We start from the raw sequence: 19,975 nt of genomic DNA, 5'->3' as shown, positions 1-19,975 counted from the left end.
GTTTAGCCTGTTTAGTATGAAAACAAATGAGCGATAAACCCTTAAAACTGGAGCTCATAGTGAAAATGCCATGTGATTCTTAACTATAGCATTGCTAATAATAGAAAATAAGAACAGAATAATCTTAAATATAGGTTACTATCCAAAATTTAAAAATTCTTCTACATATCTAATTTAAATGGCTCCTCAAAAAATAATGTATTGTTTAAATGACACTAATTTCCTATAAGAGAAATCCCCAAAAATGTTACTACCTTAGTTAGAAGTAAATTTGCGATCTAGGTTGTCCAGTGATTTCTATTCATAATATATGATAACCTGTGGATTTTGTAAACAATAATGACTTGCTGTTTACTAGGACACCCATATCCTGTAGCAAGTCATGAGGCTTATAAAGAAAACTGTAAGCATCCAAACACTCTTCCAAAATGAAAAAAGCCACTTTATTAAATTTATTAATGTATAATTTATTAATAAATACAAATTTAAATAGTTGTAAACTCTATTGGTTAACTACTCACTTTAAATAGCTTAATGTGATCTTCATCTAGTCTAGAAAATGTCTAAATAAATAATCCTTTATGTTTTAGGACAACTAACTGTCCCAGGTATATGCTGTTGACTTGTCCTCATACAAGATCCTCATGTTACTGACTTTTTTTTTTTTTGAGGTGGCATTTTGAAGCATTTGAGCACCAAAGCATAGGTTACCTCTCCCTTTCTTTTTTGGTTAGATGCTAAAATAATCTAGCATGTGCTCCTCTGCTTAGATTGCTTCTCACCCTTCCAATGACAATCATTTTATCACTGCCCTGAGAAGGAAGAGCAAGCAGTTTCCCTTCTCACTGGACCCAGGAGATAGGGTTTCCTAGAAATAAAATGCTATTTTTCTGCTACTGTGGAGAATAAGGGTCTGGATTTGCTCATATTTGAATCAGCGGAAGTTTTGCCATTGATATCAATTTCAGCAGGATGGGTCATTGAAAACATTATCCTTATGGTGTGTGTTTTCCGGCCATCGGAATCTGTTTGACTCCTCCTTTCCCCCATATACTAGCATGATGTTATGATGTACTACAAACAAGATGAGGTTTTTTGTGATATTTTATTTCTTCAGTGTAAAGTTTTATAAATAAAAGCTAACAGGGTTAAAATTTGGGAGTTGCTACTTGAAACAGTACAATTTTACTATCTCTCTCTGGTATCACCTGGACAGTTGTGTGTGCGTTTACCTATCCCTTGTCTTGGGTGTTAGTGTCAAATGATTTAAGTAAAATGTGTAGTTATTCAGGTTTATCCATTAAAATAAATGGTATTTTTGTATTTCAGTTTAACAGAGGTATGCATGCTATCATTAAATATTGTATGATGATTTGATTTTTGAATCAACAATGAAAGTATATAAAGTTTCTGATACAGAGGCGGCAGCATAAGGCAGCAGGCAGTTCCCCATGTGTACTGGCTCCCGCTTGTATCCCCACACTGCTGCCTTTATATCAGAGGCAGCAGCATGGGGCTTGCCGAGAGCCAGACTGGGAGCTGCATGTAGCTGTTTGGGTAACCAGTAAGCTTTGGCTTATCGGTTACCCGCTGAAACAGCTAAGCTCTTACCTCCCTAGTGGGAATTAGACTAAATTTGGTTTCCAAAAGTTATGAGCACATTGAGACAGCAGAGTTACTAGAAAAATCTAGAATAAAATATTTTTAAAGCCAAGAAATTGAAATAACTCAGTGCCAAGTGGGTTTTTACTTTGAAGTTAATGCTTCTGGTAATTTGGATGCTGCAGATTGGGCTCCCAACATTGTGTACATCTGGCCATAGTTAGAAAAGTTTATACTGTTTTCCTGAGCATGCCTTAATAAACACTATTATGTTCTTACTTAATCTTGTCTTATCAAATGGCCTCAATGTCTTTAAAGCTGGCTTCAGTCGTGCTGGGGGATCTGGAGGAGCGACCAGGGAAATTCCAGGATTGCTTGACAGGGGCACCGTGTGGGATAGGAACTGCATAGGCAATGTCCTGGAAGAGGCCATGAACTGCTTTGCTGAGATGCAGAGGCAGACAGAGGAGAAATTTCGCATGTGGATAGAAAAGCTAACCCGTCTTGACACGGATGAAGAAACCAAGCAACAACTGGAGCCCAGGGAACCTAAAATACAACTAGTTGGCCAAAGAATTCCCCCTACAACACAATCTGGGGCATACATGCAGATGTCTGATAGCCAAGTACTTCCACAGCAGTCCTTTAATTCTTATGTGAGCTATCAAAATGTTGACACTACGTTAGAGTTTCCAGCGACTTTTAATAACAATTTTCCAGCTGTGTTTCCAGAGAATGGGAATGTTGAAGAGCATGATTTGAATCAATCAAAAACTTAGTCTTTAAAATCTTATTACCTTGGATTGTGCTAAGAATGAAATTTGTTTTTCTCCCCACAAGTGTTTTTGCTTGTGATGGTTTTTACCATTAATGCCATAATTTTTTTATTTAAAGAAAACTTAACATGATTTTATAAAAACAAACACACACATGCAAAACTCAAAACAAAAATCTGTCACCAAAGTTTGGCAAGATGTAAATTAGAATCCTTGTTACATACCCTTGGAATGGTACAGCTATGTTTGTTAGAAGCAATCTGTATTCATCTATATGTTCCTCTTGCATGCCAAAAAGTTTTATATATAGAAATACAAGTTTAAATTTAAAGACTTAAGGAATCCTAGCGAACCAGACTACATAATAATTAAGACATACTTAAAAATCCATTCATAACTAAATTCTGCCACTTAAACTTGTCTACATATTCCTTCTTCCTTTTTTTTTTTTTTTTTTTTTTTTTTTTTACAGAAGTCACAAACAGGCCTACCTTAAAAATTAGGTGTACATACTGAGTTAATTTTCTCACAAGAACTTTTATTAATGTCATTACCATGTTGCATACAATATTCCTATTTAGAGTAAACACCAGTTTTGTGTATGCGTCTGTATATATAATTATCTATTCACATGCACTTTTGTGCTTGTGCAACATATGCACAGAAAACATGGGTAGGTAGGGGTGTGTATTTTGTATATATATGGTCAAACTATATCTTTCATGCTGAAATATAAAGAACAGCTTTAGTCCTGAGATAAGCAGACTTTATAGCAGGAGTGAGGAACCTTTTTTGGGTCAGGGGCCACTGACCCACAGAAAAATCTGTCGGGGGCCACAAGTGAGAAGTAAAAAAAAAAAATCACCTCACTGATGTGGCCCCCAAGTAAATAGCAGAAAGACAGTCCCTCACATACCAGAGCCTAGTGGGGGCCAGGACTAGTACATTTTGTGGGAGAAAATGCCTCCAGGCAGTGATTTATTGTGCCAACCAGCTGTGGGTTGGATCTGGCTCTGGCTTGCCTGACTCAGGTGCTCAAGTCTTGGGGTTCCTCCTTCCGCAGTGGGGAGTCAGCACTGGTGCTCCCGGTCGACAAGGGGAGTTTCAGGGAGGAGGTGGAATGGATCACCAGCACAGGCTCCCTAATGTTGTCTGATGCTCCCTAATGTTGTCCAGCCTCTGGGCCTTAGGTTCCCCACCTTTGCTTTATAGTATATTTCAGTCTTGGCCCAAGAATTAACGAGGAAAAAAAAAAAAAAGTCTGACATTGAGATTGGTAAACACTGGTGGATTTAATGCACTGTTTGCTGGTGGGTCATAAAGCAAGAACCACCTCTCTGCCGTTGAAATGATTACCTGTGATTGGGAATGTCATAGCATTAGTTTTGTTTATATAATATAGTAACTGTCTACTGTGTGGTTTGGTTTTGTTGATAGTTATTCTGAATAGTCAGGCTTGAAACTTTGATGTGTAAATTAGGATTAAGCTATACAGTATATAATAGAAATAACTAATCCTCACTACTATTGCCAGAATACATGTGGTTTTCTGTAGCCTTTACAGTTGGGCTTTCATAACACAATAATTTCCCCTTAGTTATCAAAAATATATATTTATATAGTTTATTATCCTTAGTTTTGGAGTGATATTTCTAATACGGAAAAAGTCAAAAATCTAATAGGAATTAAAAGATTCTACCTAGATGTCATTTAAGTAAAGACAATATAACAGGTCTTTGGGGGCTCTTAAAATTTCATTTATTAAATCATGGTGATTTTATAATTTTTTATTTAGCCACTTGGAATTTTCTTCCACTTAGAATTACCATTGTGTATCTATAGGCCTGATACAAAGCCCAGTCAAGACAGTGGGAGATTTATCAATTTACGTAGCCTTTGGATCAGGTCCTACATGAATACCTCTAATAATTCTTATCAGTTTTAAATATAAAAGTAACAATGTTGTGTTAATAGTTTTCCCGCCATTTTTCTATATCATTTTTAAAAAGTATGGTTCTATATGATTGTGTTTGTCTTTTTAACAATGAGTTTTGAGAACTGTTTTTTCAGAGGGACTGTTTGAAAGGTTACGCCGCAGATAATTTTTAAATAACTAAGAGTAAATTTCTTTGCAAGATTTCCTTCATGTATAATTTTGATAGACATATTGATACTAACTTGATAGAAATCTCCCTAATTTGAAATTGTGTACATTTTTAGCTCAAGTTGTTAGAAGCTATACATTTATAACACTGAGTTACTGTGTGTGGTTGAAATGTAACAAACTTTGTCCTCCTCTGTTTAAGATCGTTCAGGGAAAAAAATTTCTTGTATTCCTAGATTTAATATATAATATATACTTTTAGAATTAAAATATGAGCATCATAATTAAAGCATGACAACTCTACAGTTTTTCCCATGCATGCAAAAGCTGCTTACAGCAGTGACTGGTTTCTTTTATGTATAATAGGGTCACTTACTCAGTATGTCAAGCATGCTATGAAACATTACTTAAAAAAAAAAAAGGAGCAATTAAGCATTTGAAAGCAAATTGCCTTAAGAGTTCAGCAGAATTTGGTTTTATTGTGTAGTATAAAGTTTTATATATGGATTAGAAATCTCTAACTGTGTCATAACTAGAGCCCTGCACAAATATAAAATGTGTATCCTCAAAAATGAGCTGTAGATATCTGCATCCCTATCCGCAAATTTCCAGAGTTCTAGGTACAAAATTTATATCCACGTTTGTATCTGCAAAAATGAACTGTGCATATCTGCATCTGTGGATGTGAATGCGGCTATAGATACTCTCAGATATATTGCGGATAATTTGCAGGACTCTAATAGTAATTTTGCAGTGGTTGTAGTCAATGAAGTTTCTCTAACTTCTGTGCCTTGGGCAGATCATAGGAATCTTGGGGGAAAAAAATAAAACCAATCCTTAGCATTGAAGCTTGATGGGATTTTTTAAAAATTGAAACTGACCTTTGAAATTTAAGTTTTATTAAAAGCACTCTAACTTTGACTACCTGCAACAAGAAAAATACACTTTCTGCTTTTAAAAAACACCTTTTTGCTTCCAACTCATTACTTGATTTTACTTTGTAAATTGCTGTTAATGCTAAATCAGAAAACAGTGGTGGAACATGCATATGGGAATGATACTAAAATGGTGTCCTTCTCAGGATAAGCTAGTTCAATGGCATCTAGTTAATTATTAGGAAAATGTTTCAGATTAGAGACATAGAATGTATTGGTATTTCCAGATGTCCATTATACAATATTGAAAATACCTGGAATGTGGCTTTAGTTTGGTCAGTTGCTCTATCTGTCTCCTAAAGATATTGAGACAGATAGTTAGCTGGCATAAATCAGTATCACTCCTTTGAAGAAAAATCCAATGTCATTTTATACAAGCTGAAGACCTGGCCCATTAGCGTTTGTTCTGGTTTCAAGGATTATAGTCCTCCTGGGGAAAATAATTTTCTCTACTTGCATTGTTTTGGTATTAATATCATATTTGGGATAAAGAATGCTCTGTTTTTATGCTACTGGAAAATATGCAATCATTCTGGTTGTACAATTAAAAGTGTTTATCATGCTGCTCTATATTCTGAATTAAGATGTGATGTGCTACAGGAAAACTGACCTTTTTATGTCGACGTTAGTATTGAGTCTATTTGAATTGTGTATGACAGCACTTGCCAAATTTTAACTGAATAGTTTCATAATACAGTTTGAAAGTATTTCTGAAACTATTTTTGTTTTATGGTGGCATATTTATACAGCTACAATTCAGAGTATCACGGTTTCTGCTGTATGCTCCTGTTTTTAAAGATTTTGACTTGAAATTACCGTATATTCCGGCGTACAAGACGACTTTTGATGTTAAAAAACATCCCCCAAAAATCGGGGGTCGTCTTGTACACCGGATAGCTTCCCCCGAGGCTTTACAAAGCTGCTGCGGCTTTGCTCCCGGTGCCTCTGGTCTGCTGGGGACCGTCTCCAGCAGACCAGGGACACCGGGAGCAAAGGAGGCGGAGGGGCGCTGGGGTATAAGACGAAACCCTATCTTTTAACTAAAAAATTAGGGGGTCGTCTTATACGCCGGAAAATACGGTAATATTTTCAGGGAATTAAAATTTGCCCTGAGCTGAAATTTTAGTATACAAAGTCGGACAACCCTCCCTTGACTTCCTGCTAATAAGAGTGTGGCCTTTTTTATTTTAAGAGTATGAGCCTTGCTTTAAAAAATTAAATGTGTTTAATAAATACATTTGTGGGAGAGTCCAATAGAAATTCTACACATGCTGGGGGGAGCAGCATGTTGGAGTCCAGATTACCTTTGATTGCCTGTGGTTTTTGCATCAGAATTGAGTGATGAAACATTCTATTTTTTTAAGAAAATATTACTTGCAGTCTTATAGACGCCTGTGAAGAAATAAATGTTAGAACAGATTGCTAGCTGGTGTAAACTGGCATAGCTCCACTGAAGTCTTTGTTTATTCAAAACCAGATGAGGAACTGATCATTAAATTTTATATGCTTATCTAAAATCCTGAATTGAAAATCTAAAGGGTAGCCATGTTAGCCCCTAAGGTGCCACAGGACTACTAATTGTTTTTAAAGTTACAGACTAACATGGCTAACAAATTTGTTGCCCTCTAAGGTGCCACAGGACTACTTGTTGGTTTAGGATTAAAAGGTCATCTAAAAACTGCAGATATTTGTATATGTGAATGAGAAAGTACATGCAAAACTGGAAATTCAGGAACTAGGAATTGGTGGTTCTGTGTGCTTGAAATACATTTATTTCAATTATGACTTTTGTAATAAAGTGCAAATGAAACTTAAATCTTTTTACACAGTCTTAATTTAAATGCCACTATGGGTGTGTATCAAGCTGATAAATCAGGAAGTTCAAAAGTCAGATACTGGAATTGGTCTATATATAGAACTTAGAAATCTGATGGGATATTTGGAGTTCAGTGTTGCAGGCTCAGGTTTTCCTGTAGTCCTTATGGAGGCTTAGAGCCACTTCTCTCCCACAGAGAGGCGCAAATCAAGAGGGATATGTTGGGTGTAATTATGCATTTTCTTTCCTGTTGTTTACTAGTTTGTTTCACAAGACTCTTATTTAAATAGTTTAGGTTTCACTTAGCATACAAATGATAGTTGACACTGGTTTCGTGTTTTCTAAATTATACATTCATATTATAGACCTATTTTAAAAGATTTATAACTTTAATTTTTTTAAATAATACACAGAACAAAGTATAGTAAACTGTAACATAATGTTACCCTGAGTTCCGGAGATATAAAACATAATAGTTGTCTCTAGGACTAAAGAAAGTGTTTTTTAAGAAAGCTAGCCTAGTGTTGCTCAGTCTTTAGAATTTAGCTCTATACATTTTACTTTGGGCTGAAATGTCATAGATGGGCTTTGCGTGACAATTTTTTAAGTCTTTAATTTAAAAGTTAATTTTAATACACTGATAAATAGCACTAAAGTTATTAGATCCTATTCTTCTCTCTTCAGAAATCAGATAATATTTTGGAGTCGCATTTGAAAAACGGTTAATTTGGCTAAGACACTAAAATCTGACCTGTGACAATGGTTGCTGTAAAAACTATATTTAAACGCAAAACTATGCATGCATCCTTTGACTTCAATATTGCAGAACTGATCTCACCTAACAAACTCTTAGCCTCATGTTGAGTCCCATTTAAATCAAGAGGTCTTTCAGTGGGTGAAGGATCTACCCTCTTTGTTCTGCTTGTAGACAGCAAGAGCTCCAAAGGAGCCATTTTGATATACTGATCATAGGTATATTTAAAAAAATAGTTGACATACCCAATGATTCTACTGAGGTCTTGTGATATCATGTTATACATTGAATTCTGATACTTTTTGGTTGTTCAGTTGAAGTATATATGTCCAAGACCTGAATCTGCCTCTTTGTTCATAAAGTTCATAAGAATGGCCATACTGGGTCAGACCAAAGGTCCATCGTCTAGCCCAATATCCTGTCTTCGAGCAGTGGTCAATGCCAGGTACTCCAGAGGGAATGAACAGAACAGGTGGTAATCAAATTGTGTCCATCCTTTGTAATCCATTCCCAGTAAGTACCAGTAAACATTCCTTGGTGTACATTTATGCAAGCTGAGAGAGACAAATAATTTGAGGTATCACACCTGGCCAGAAACCCTCTGAGTTTTGTGGGTTTTACAATCACATTTAGCTATTTATTTTAACAAAAAAATTGTCTTGCCTGTTGCTTTGTGACCTCACAAACAGGGAGAAATGATTGGATATTGGGACTATACAAGTGAAGGCACGAAACAAACTACACCAAAAGTGCTATCAGTTTCATGAAGTAAAGTAACAGGGCTGATCTAAACTAGAAAATTAGGTTGATCCAGCTGCATCACTGCTAATTCACATCTCTGGGATTTAAGCTTATCTAAGACTGCATTAGGTTGATGGAAGGATCAGTTCCTCCTAGCTACACTGACAGGAGACCTTTTTCTGTTGCTGTAGCATTTTAAGTGTAGACAAGCCCTGAGAAAATGGAGGAAAAATATTTTGCTTAATACCTTTCACTTATACTGATCCTCAATGTGACTTGTAAAAATGATAGGTAAAAACTGATTAATCAGAAATATTGTTTTTGTTTTTAATATCTATGAAAGAAGTATTTTCAGTACTTTTCAGAGCTGCTGGAAGTTAAGGATGGATTATCAATCAAAACCTAAAATTTTCTGTCATTTGTGGCAATTTTACAACCTTAAAATTATTTAAATAGCTATACTGTAATATAATTTGTCTTTTCCTGTATCGCATACTGTATGTTTCTATTGGCCATTTTAACACATAAGGGTGAAATCCAGGTTTCCTGGAAGTCAGTGGCAAAACTCCTATGGAACCCTTATTTTTAATTATGACAGAGGCAGTCCTACAGGTCTTACTCAAGGAGAAGTCCCATTTACCTTAATGGGGCTTTTGCATGAATAAAGTCTGCAGGTCAGGCCCAGTAAATGGCTGCTCAATAGATATTGAACATAACAAAGGTTTGCAGTATGACATAACAGTTACAAGAAATAATTAGAAGGAGAGTGTTGTGGGATCTGTATTGTATAAGCTAAATATTCAGGCTGATTGATGAAGGTGGACAGTACCCTGCAAAAAGTGAAATCACAAACCCACTTTGTTTTTTTTGTTTGATTGTTTTTTAAATTCTATTAATTCCATGCAGTATTAGCTCAGGAAAATGAGGGCACATGGAAAATAATGTCTTTAGCTGAAAGGGACATTAGTTTACAGATTAGTCAAGAGTGTCTGAACATTGGTTTCATAATGTTTAACCCACGATGCAATAACAATAGAAATAGAACACACCATAAGATAAACATGCACTGTAAAACAATATGCACCACTTCCTGGAATCTTCAGGACATAGCCATGTTCCATGTGCCTTTATTCAGAGCACAACTAAGTGACTTTATCTCTTGTGTATTACCTCTCCCCCCTTCAAAAAATAAGCCCCACCAAGATATTTTCCATCTAACCGTCAAATTGCTTGAAATTATGAATGTGGATCAACAAAGCTTTGACATCTGGGCATGGTATCTTTAAAATTAGGTCGAATCCAATCTCAACAGATACTCATCTACTTTTCTTCTGATTTTATTGCCATGGTGTAAATTAAATAAAGGAAAAATATGAAAAACAACTAATTTCAGTAGTAACTTTTTGTTGACTTTATGATTTGAGAGAATGTAGTTTCACTGTTTTTATTGTATTCAGTGTATTTTTTGCCTAACCCTGTACATTTCAAAATGTAACTACTGTAACCTAGAATGAATAAATATAAATAGTAATAAAATGCTTCTTGTTACTAAATCATAGACAATGGGAAAAATATTTTTTCTTCTCATTTTAGAGGTCAGCTGATCTGGTTCAGTGCTAGTTGAACCCACATATATGTGTGATTGGACTGTTGCCCTGACTCATGTCTTAAAAAATATCAAGCTTGAATTACTTTTTTTTTTGGTTTAAAAATAATCTATCCAGTCCAAACATTGTAAAAAATAGCCTTCTATGAAATCAGAGGCATTGGTGTATATTGCCTAAAGTTAATTTTGCAAGTATTGTAGTGCCATATTCTTAAGCATTACATACGTTATATGTTTTTTGGCCTGTGTTTTACAGGAGGTCAGACTAGATGATTTAATTACCTTTTGGTTCTAAAATCTAGAAATCTATAGAATTCCACTTTTTTAAAATCTGATGCAACTCTGAAGTAACTTCATTAATGTAAATAGAGTTACCTTGGATTTAAATCAATAAGAGAAGAATCCTACTTTTTTTTGTTTTTCTTTTAAATTTAATATTCTCACATGATAGATACAAACAGTTAAATTTTTCTGTTGTGGAGTAATGTATTTGAAATACTACAAAGTATTATGGATACCCATAAATAAGATCAAGAAATATTGTCATGTTGGAAGAATAGAGGAAGCCTTACTTTAATTGATTCGGCATTGAGAGATCCTCTCCCATTTCTTTGTCACACTTTTTAATATGTTTCAGGAAAACATTCAGAAGCTAATTTTTCTAGCCATTAGTAATTTACTGTTTAGAAATGTGCCAGCATCCTGACTGGAGTGCTAGACGTGGACTCAGGAAACAGATTCCTAGTGTGGCTTCTGGTTGACCCTTGGCTGTGACTCAGTTCTCCAGTTTGCAAGATGGAGATAATGATGCTGACATCCTTTGTAAAGATCTGAGGAAAAGCACTATATGAGAGAGTGTTTATAATACTTGCTCTGTATATGAAAATGTAGTGGCTAAGCTATTCCTATAGCATTACAGTAGGGATGTCAACATGTAGTATGTACGATTAACCGATAAACCTAAGCTTATTGGTTAATCTTGTCGACTAAACGCATTCCCTGGTGGGGAGCTGGATTTAAACAGGCTCCCTAAGAGCACCAGATTCCCCCCCCCCCCTCTGCCCCCCAACAGGCCTCTGCCTCGGATAGAGAGGCAGCAGTGCAGAGAGTGAGGGGAGCTGGCTGGAGCCAATACATGTACCTGCTCCACAGACCTTTTTTCTCTCCTCTCTCTCCCCTCTTCTCCCCCCCCCCCCCCCCCCCACTTGGCTGCCTCTTATAGCAGGGAAGGGGGGCAAGAAGGAGCTGGTTTAAAAGCCAGTTTCCCCCAGATCCAGCCTCCCCAGTGCCGCCTCAGGGTTAGCAGCGTGGTGGGGAGGCTGCCACAAAGCAGCCTCCATCCACAGCAAGGACAGAGGCTGCTCCGATAGAGCATCTTCCACCTGTGGTGGGTCTGGGCTCACCACAGACAGGCTGCTTCACGGAAGCAGCCCCTGTGCTTGAGAGAAGGGGGAACGGGGTGTCTGAGCTCTCCATGGACAGAGGCTGCTCTGTATCAGAGGCAGCAGTGTAGGGCGGCAGGTAGCCAGTCCACGAGGGGAGCTGGTTTAAACTGGCTCCCCTCGCAGACCAGCTCCTCCTGCTACCCTGTGCTGCTGCCTCTGATACAGAGGCAGCAGCACGGGGTGGCAGGGGGCTCCCCAGGAGTGGGGCGAGGAGCACACTAGCTGCTATCCCCGCCCCCGGGGATTATTGAATATTGACCTGCTAAAATTTCATATGCATCTAATGAAGTGGGTCTTTTCCCACGAAAGCTTATGCTCCAATACATCTGTTAGTCTATAAGATGCCACAGGATTCCTTGTCGCTTTTGCAGAACCAGACTAACATGGCTACCCCTCTGATACTAAAATGTCATGTGGTTATTCAATTACCCAATAGCTAACATTCTTACATTACAGCATTGTTTGCTTCCTGTCTTAAAGTCCTGCAGTATTATAGTCTGTCAGTAAACAGCTGTTGGGTTTCATCATAAAGAGGCTGAATTTTATATACAGCATTTCACCCCCGCTGAAATTTTAATTCTGCTATCCTTGCTCATGGTCTGTACCATTTCAGCAGGGCAAGGGTGGCTGAATATGGCCCACACTGTTTTGGGATCCAGCAAAGAGAGGCACTGTTAAGAGGTTAGTAAACATGAGTGAGAGAGTGAACTAATTGCATGTCAATTTTTTATATTTTTAAATTGCAAATTGAGGTGCAAATCTCTCTACTTATTGAAATTCCATTGACGCTAGTGGAAACAATTCTGTTTTACATCGGTGGAGGCGAGAACAGAATCAGACCCTTTATGCCAGTGGTGTCCTCTGCCTGTGAAAGGGGGAAGAAATGGTCTTTTTTTCCCCAGAATTAATGTTAAATATTAACATTTGTATTTGCTGATACATTATCTTTCAGACTTGTCCTTTCCCAAGTGCTTATTGCATCAATCAAAAATTTAAGCTTTCTACCAATGTAGCTTTAAAGCATTGCACCTAAATTGAGTCTCGGTAGATCTGATTTTTAAAAAAGAGGAGAAAAGAGTTTAGCTTTTGTTAGCTGGCTAAAAATCTTCCTGTTTCTCTCATGTGGAATATCATTTATGATATTGACAGTGTGCAGCCTAATTGTTGTGAGAAACTTAGAAAACAGCATTGAATTCTTTTCCTTCATCCTTTTCATAAGGATGTTTACTGAATAAAAACTGTTTTAATTACAAAGTTCTTTCTTATTTCCTACCTAGGATCAATGGTACTGATTTTTGGTGCTATATGTTAATTTTGTATTGCAATACTGTGTAAACTGGCCCTAAATCTGGTGTAACTGACCTGTAGAGGGGGTAATCCATCAGTAGTATGGAGGCAGCATAGGAGTTCTGGGGAAAAGTCAGGCTGAAGGAAAAGGGACCTGGCCAGGACATCTCATACTATGCCAGTTTTTGGTTGCAACTGAGTCCCTTCTCATGCCCTAACCTAGTGCAAGGGCTTCAAAAGCACCTTCAATTTCTATTCTGGGGGAACTTTGTGCTTGTCCAGAGAACCAACACACAGCCAATGCAGTAAGGCCCACGTTCTCAAAGGTACTTATGGTCCAGCTTCAACTGAAATGAGTATTTGCAGTGGTGGTGTACCTATGCTAGTCCCAGGATATTAGACACACAGTGTGAATTGGGTAATATCTTTTATTGGACCCTTTCTGTTGGTGAAAGAGAGAAGATTTCAAGCAACACAGAGCTCTACTTTGGCTGTGAAATTCAATGGGAGTTAAATGTTTAAATACATCCTAAAAGATCTGGGCCTCAGGCCTCAAAATAAAGTGTACGGGGGATTTAAATAGTGCATACCTCTTTTGTCCCTTTTGCAGGGGTGCACTAAGGTCACCCTTTGTGCGTATCAGTTGTACCTCCGGGTTTAGCCTATAACTTTCTCTCTATCCAGATTGTGATGGCAGAAAGATGCCCGATTAACAGCCTAATGTAGGGTCCTTTTATCCATTTAGAAGAAGTCCAGTGCTCGCAGTAGCAGTGTTAGCTTCCCTGTGCTGCCCTGTTACTTGCCATGTATGGGGGCATGGAATTCATCAGGGTTTCCATCAAGAATTCCATTTGCAATGGTGGCTTTGGTCTTGTTTTTGTAAGTCTCCTAGAAAATTAGGCTGAAAACACTAGCTCACTTAACATAAGCCACTGACAGCTATCGGATTGTAGTGACTTTCAATTTCTACTAGTATGACCTGGATTTAAAACAGCTACCTAGAGGAGAAAAGCTACATATTGCTGTGAAAACCTTCTAAGTCTATTTCTTCTAGAGTTGTTTTTAAGGAGAAAGTCTTGAGTTGTTTGTTTTTAACGGGGCATCACAGCTTTTCAGTAAGGAATATATTCTAGCTTCACACATGCTGACAGTCTCCAGGTTTTGCTCTTGTCTTGCAACCATTAAGTTTGCATAATCAGTCAGTCACTGATATTCAGAGAACCATTTGTTTCCAAATCTGATTTTGAAAGGCAAGGCTAAGAAAAGCAAAAATCTCCTCTTTGTGGATGGCATGTAAACAGTTAGTTTGTGTTTGTGAATTTTTAAGATCCTTTAATGATGGCTGTCAAATTGACAAAATTACTGTACAGTAATGTAAACTATATTGAAGATATTTTTGTCTGTCTGATGTATACTAAATTTAAGCTAAGTTATAAGGAATGCTGTTTGGAAGTGTGGAAGATACAAGAGTGGAGCTACAGATAACAAGTTTATGCTTGTATTTCCTACTGATGAAGACTTTCACACAAGTTATTTCTATGGGTAGGTGAAGAGAATATCACTCTGCATGTATATACATTTATTATACATTTTTGCATGATTATACATGTAGGAGTGGTACAATTTTGACTTGAGACTTTTGATGCCATTTGTCCAATTATAATTTGATGTGCCTACTTAATTTAAGTTTGGCTTCTGCTCTTAAAAACATTAGTAATAATCAAGAGAAACAAAAAATTGAAAGAATTATACACAGCTCCTTAAATTTTAGATAACATTCTTACTGAACACATGGTCAAATAGTCAATATTGTACTTGACCCTCGTATCTTCTGCACTCAAGCATTTATTTTTATAGATCACATAATATATTGATACCACATCACACTGAACTATGATGAAAAGACTGTGAAAACATTCTTTTGCATAATTCCATTAATTTTGTAAATTTTGCATGAAATTTAGCTTAAAATGTGCAAAAAAACCACCCACCCAAAATCAGACAATTAAATCATAAAGTTGGTATTCTTGTACTTTGGATTTACCTTTTCAAAAGGAAACAGTTGTCTTTCCACTAGTCGTCAGGATTTTTTCCCAGTAATAATCATCAGCATTTCATGTTGTGACATGTTTGCTCTTTTATACATTGGCATTTAACTACCCATTTATTTTTATGTTGGGTCTGTTTTGAATTTGTAATGTAACAACATTGTTTTATGAAACTGTGATGTTGGGGGCTGTTCTGACTTGAAATGGTTTGTGAATTTTTTCATATCAGGTTGCAGAACTGATCTTGAGCACAGTTTAAGCAAGATTCCTTCATAATGTTGTGCTTCAGTGAAGTGGATTGCTAACTGCAGAATCAGAATTCTTTAAAATTGTTGTGTTGGATTATTTTCTGTAGGATTAAATAAAAACCAAACAAGCTCTAATAGAACCAGCCATCCAGCGAACCACGTTTTAATGTTTAATTTTATACACACTCACTCACTCACTCACTCACTCACTCACTCTCTGATTTTTCTTCGGTGTCAAACACTTTTCATGTTATACCCCTTAAGAAGCCAGAGTTTTCTGAAACACACGTGTCCTTTAGAGAACTGCTTTTTTCTTTATTTTAAAATTTAGAAGGTTCTATACTACTAAAAGATAGTAGTGGCCTTCTCTATATATCCATCTCTTGCTTGACATCAGCTTAATCTTGGCCCAGAATGTTAAAATGTTTTTACATGTGCCACTCATAGGTATGATTCCTTGGTGAAAATCTTGGCTCTGTTGAAGTCAATAGGAATTTCACAATTGATTTCAGTGGAGCGAGGATTTCATCCTTTAATGCCTTCCACCATATCTTGATTAGTTAATTAGTGTTATTAAAGGAGGCAGGCTTTTTTTGAGTGAAAATGGGGACTTTCATAATGATGTTTACTAGTTCTACCTCTGCTTCCAAATGACCCTTTTAATTGAATGTGATTTTGAGGATGAGTTGCTTTTGGTAGCCCCTCAAGCTAGATATTATTTCCATTCCTTAAGGAAAAAGTGGGCATTTGGCATATGGTGTCCAGCAGCGTTCCCGGTAAGCTGCGCACTTGGCCAGCCACTCAGGAGAGATTCATATGTTGCTCAGATGATTAGCAGAGCGCCCATAGCCAGCAGCATGTATTTCTACTGGTGGTGTACATTAGGGATGCTAGAGTGTAACAATTAACCGATTAAGCTGATGCTTAACAGTCAATGTGTTGGTTACACTCAGCCGGCTCCTGGAGAGGTGGCTTTGCTGTGGCATGGCAGTGAAACCTCCTCACCAGGAGCTGTGTGAGCAAGGGCTCCTGGCTTCACTTCTGGGGAGGAGACTTTGCTGTGGCAGCGAAGCCACCTCCCTGTGGGGAGCGGAGCTGCCAGGAGCTGGTGGCCCCACTCCTGAGGAGGCTTCACTGTGGTCTCTGCAGTGTAAAGTTCATTTAAGCTTTACGCTGTGGAGTCCGCAGTGTGTAACTGCTGAGTTCTAACGTCCCTAGTGCACATCTGCACATGCCTAGGTGCACATAATATTTATTCTGCACATGGATGGATAAATTAGTGGGAACATTAGTGTCTATCACTATGCAAGAAAACAAAGCAAAGCAAAAATACCCCTAAAACCTCTTGTGGGTTTTCAATAATAGGCTGCAAAATCCTGAAAATTTACCCCCTCTCCCGGTCCTCTTGGTGGCAGTAGGTTCATGTTGTGAAAACACTATGCTGAAAGCATACTTGTTGCTATGCTTTGCTTTTAACAGAAAACTCTGCCTGAAAGAGTATTATTCACTTGTATATTTTTTACATTTTTTGCATATGTATATTAAAAAAGCCACTGCAGTTTTGACAAATGCCAGTGTCCTTGGCAGGTGCATTTTATGTAAGGATCTTGCCTGGTGTTAAATGTATTGTAGTTGCATCAGTTACTCCTCTCCCCAAATTAAAAAACAACAACAAATCAGCTCCTAAAAAATGTAAATTGTCATTTGAATTAGGTACAATTCCATAAACATTTTCTCTTGTCGTATTTAATGTCCTGTCATTCAGAATATTTTCCTTAAACTGAACTTTCTAATGTTTTTAGTGTTATAAATGTAACATTGTTAAATATGGAAAATATGGATTAATGTAAAGGATGTTATTGTAATTAATAGATATGAGAGGCTCAAATGGCTGCTTATTCTGTATCTTTTCTATTTATGCAAAACTTAGTGCCTCTGGTGTCAGACTGACTTCATCCAATTGAAGTTTAATCAGTAACATACCTGCCTCTGACTGTTCCTTGAGGACCTATTTAGGAAGATGTGATGATCCTAGAGCTAGAGATTTATGTTTTAAAAGTCTTTCACAACATGCATTATCTTATATCCATTGCTTTTTCTTTCCTCCTCAGATGGACCTACAGTTGTAGCTCATTATGATATATCGGACACAAACTCTGACTCCGAAGTGGTAAATGTGGACAATCTATTGGCGGCTGCGGTTGTTCAAGAGCACAATAATTCTGTAGGAAATCAGGACACAGGAGCTACTTGGAGGACCGGAGGTCTACTAGAGGAACTGAATGCTGATACAGGTTTGTCTAAATTAACCTCCTTCTCTGATGCTGCAGCTTGTATGCCACTTGACACGGGTTATACAAAGTATACAATAACAGATATTAGATATCTATGATCATAAAAGAGGTTATACTTGGTCAGACCAAAGATCCATCTAGCCCAGTATCCTGTCTTCTGACAGTGGCCAATGCCAGCTGCCCCAGAGGGAATGAACAGAACAGATCATTATCAAGTGACCCATCCCTGGTCGTCCATTTCCAGCTTCTGACAGAGGGTAGGGACACCATTCCTTCCCATCCTGGCTAATAACCAGGGCTTGACAAACTATTGAATCTACTCGCCCGTGGTGAGTAGATTTCAGCCGGGTGCCCCGTTCACTGGCGGCTTGCGCATGCGCAATGTGGGGCTGGTGAATGGATTTCACTGCCGTTTGTCAAGCCCTACTAATAAACACTATTGAACCTAACCTCCATTAAATTATCTAATTCTTTTTTGAACCTTGTCAAAGTCTTGGACTTCACAACAACCTCCAGCAAGGAGTTCCAGAGGTTAACTGTGTGTTGTGTGAAGAAATACTTCCTTTTCTTTGTTTTGGAGATGCTAGCTATTAATTCCATTTGCTGAGCCCTAGTTACTTTTGTTATGGGAAGGAGTCAAAACTTTTTTAAATTCAGTTTCTCCGCACCAATCTTGATTTTATAGACCTCTCTCATATTTTCCCTTAGTCATCTATTTTTTTTAAGCTGAAAAGTCCTATTCTTACTAATCTCTCCACATACAGCAGCCATTCCATATCCTCAAGACTTTTTGTTGCTTTTTTCTGAACTCTTTTCAGTGCTAAGATATCTTTTTGAGATGAGATGACCATATCTGCATGCAGTATTCAAGATTTGAGCATATCATGGATTTATATAGAGACAATAAGATATTCTCTCTTATTCTCTATCCCTTTCTTAATAATTCCTAACATTCTTTTTGCTTTTTTGACTACTATTGCTGCACATTGAGTGGAGGTTTTGAGAGAACTATTCACAGTGACTCCAAGGTGTCTCTCTTGAGTGGTAACTGCTAATTTAGTCCCCATCATTTTATACATCTAGTTTGGTTTGGATTATGCTTTCCAATGTGTATTACTTTGCATTTATCAGCATTAAATTTCATCTGCCATTTTGTTGCTCAGTCACCTAGCTTTTAGTCTCATGTTGAAGAAGTGTGTGACCTGACAGTACTTGATTCTTGTTTAGGGACAAATTCTGCCATCCTGTCCCATGCTGAGTAGTCTCTTACTCTGAGACTCATTCCATTGAAATCAATGGACTCATCACAGCATAGGGGACTGGCCAGGCTTGGTCTGCACTAGAAAATTACATTGATGTAGATCACCTTGCGTTAACCTATTTGTGCACGGGTCTGTGCTCAAATTTGTTTCAGGATGACGTAAGTGCCCTATTACAGTTACTCAGTAATACCACCACCAGGAATCTGAAAGTTGTGCAGCCAATGCTTGTCATCCCATACCTACATTACAATGTGATCCAACCTGTCAGTGCTCGTTTCTAGGGCCCAGAAGGCAGTGCTCCACTTTTGCAGCTGCTCTGTGAATGCTACCAGTAATCTTGAATTGTTTTGTGCTATATCCCTCAGCAAACTGACCTTGAAGATGTCCTTTTTGTCCCCAGTTGTTGTGGTGTTTCCTGCAGGTCTTCAGATACAGGAGAATTATGCATCCTGTATTTTCAACATTCATGAGAATAGTGCAGAGCTGTGCTGTCTCTATGCTTTTGTCAGAAGTGGTAGAGATGGCAAAGTGGGGCAAGGTTTGTGGGATTTCAAAAAGTGTGAAAATTATGGCATATAGATGGCATTATGGGGTGGAGAAAGTTGCATGCTGGGAACTTGATCCCTGGATCCTAGATCCCTGAATCTGCCATGTTTGTCCCACCAACACATTGCAAAATTTTCCCAAAAGGCACTGCACTGGATGTTGGCTCATGGCACAGTAGGATACTTACTTGTGGTGCGCTGCACTTAACATCCACACAAACGCTCCTAAGGAGTATGACACAAGCTGCCAAGTGTGTGCAAATGTGAGCAATGTACAAACTTTTGGCAGTTGTACGCTGACATTATCATGCTTTGACCACAGTTTTTAGTGTGGAAATGGCCTACAGATGAAGACAGCAGGAAACTGAATCAGGCCTGTAAGTACTATGTTAGATACACTCCACACTATCTGTAACCATAAAGTTGAAATCCCAACAGGATTAAACTCAATCTTCCAAGGTAAATAAAATTAATCCCATGCCATTTACTATGTATTGGTCTTCTGGCGGAGA

At 37.7% G+C, this 19,975-nt stretch overlaps 1 protein-coding gene across 3 annotated transcripts in view; it reads left to right on the top strand.

Moving 5' to 3' along the window:
* The window catches only part of ARK2N (arkadia (RNF111) N-terminal like PKA signaling regulator 2N), a 64,905-nt gene that overhangs the window by 29,470 nt on the left and 15,460 nt on the right, over positions 1–19,975 (top strand). For 2 of the 3 annotated variants that reach the window (XM_006136769.4, XM_075932729.1), the window contains exon 3: positions 17,474–17,656. In XM_006136769.4, coding sequence (XP_006136831.1) covers positions 17,474–17,656 — 183 coding nt within the window. Of the gene's footprint in view, positions 1–1,920; positions 14,975–17,473; positions 17,657–19,975 lie in introns of those variants that run through there. The other variant, XM_075932730.1, reaches the window with a different exon arrangement.

The sequence above is a fragment of the Pelodiscus sinensis genome, chromosome 6, assembly GCF_049634645.1.
Source record: "Pelodiscus sinensis isolate JC-2024 chromosome 6, ASM4963464v1, whole genome shotgun sequence".
NCBI classification, from domain to species: Eukaryota; Metazoa; Chordata; order Testudines; family Trionychidae; genus Pelodiscus; species Pelodiscus sinensis.
This window is presented reverse-complemented; position numbering and strand designations above follow the sequence as displayed.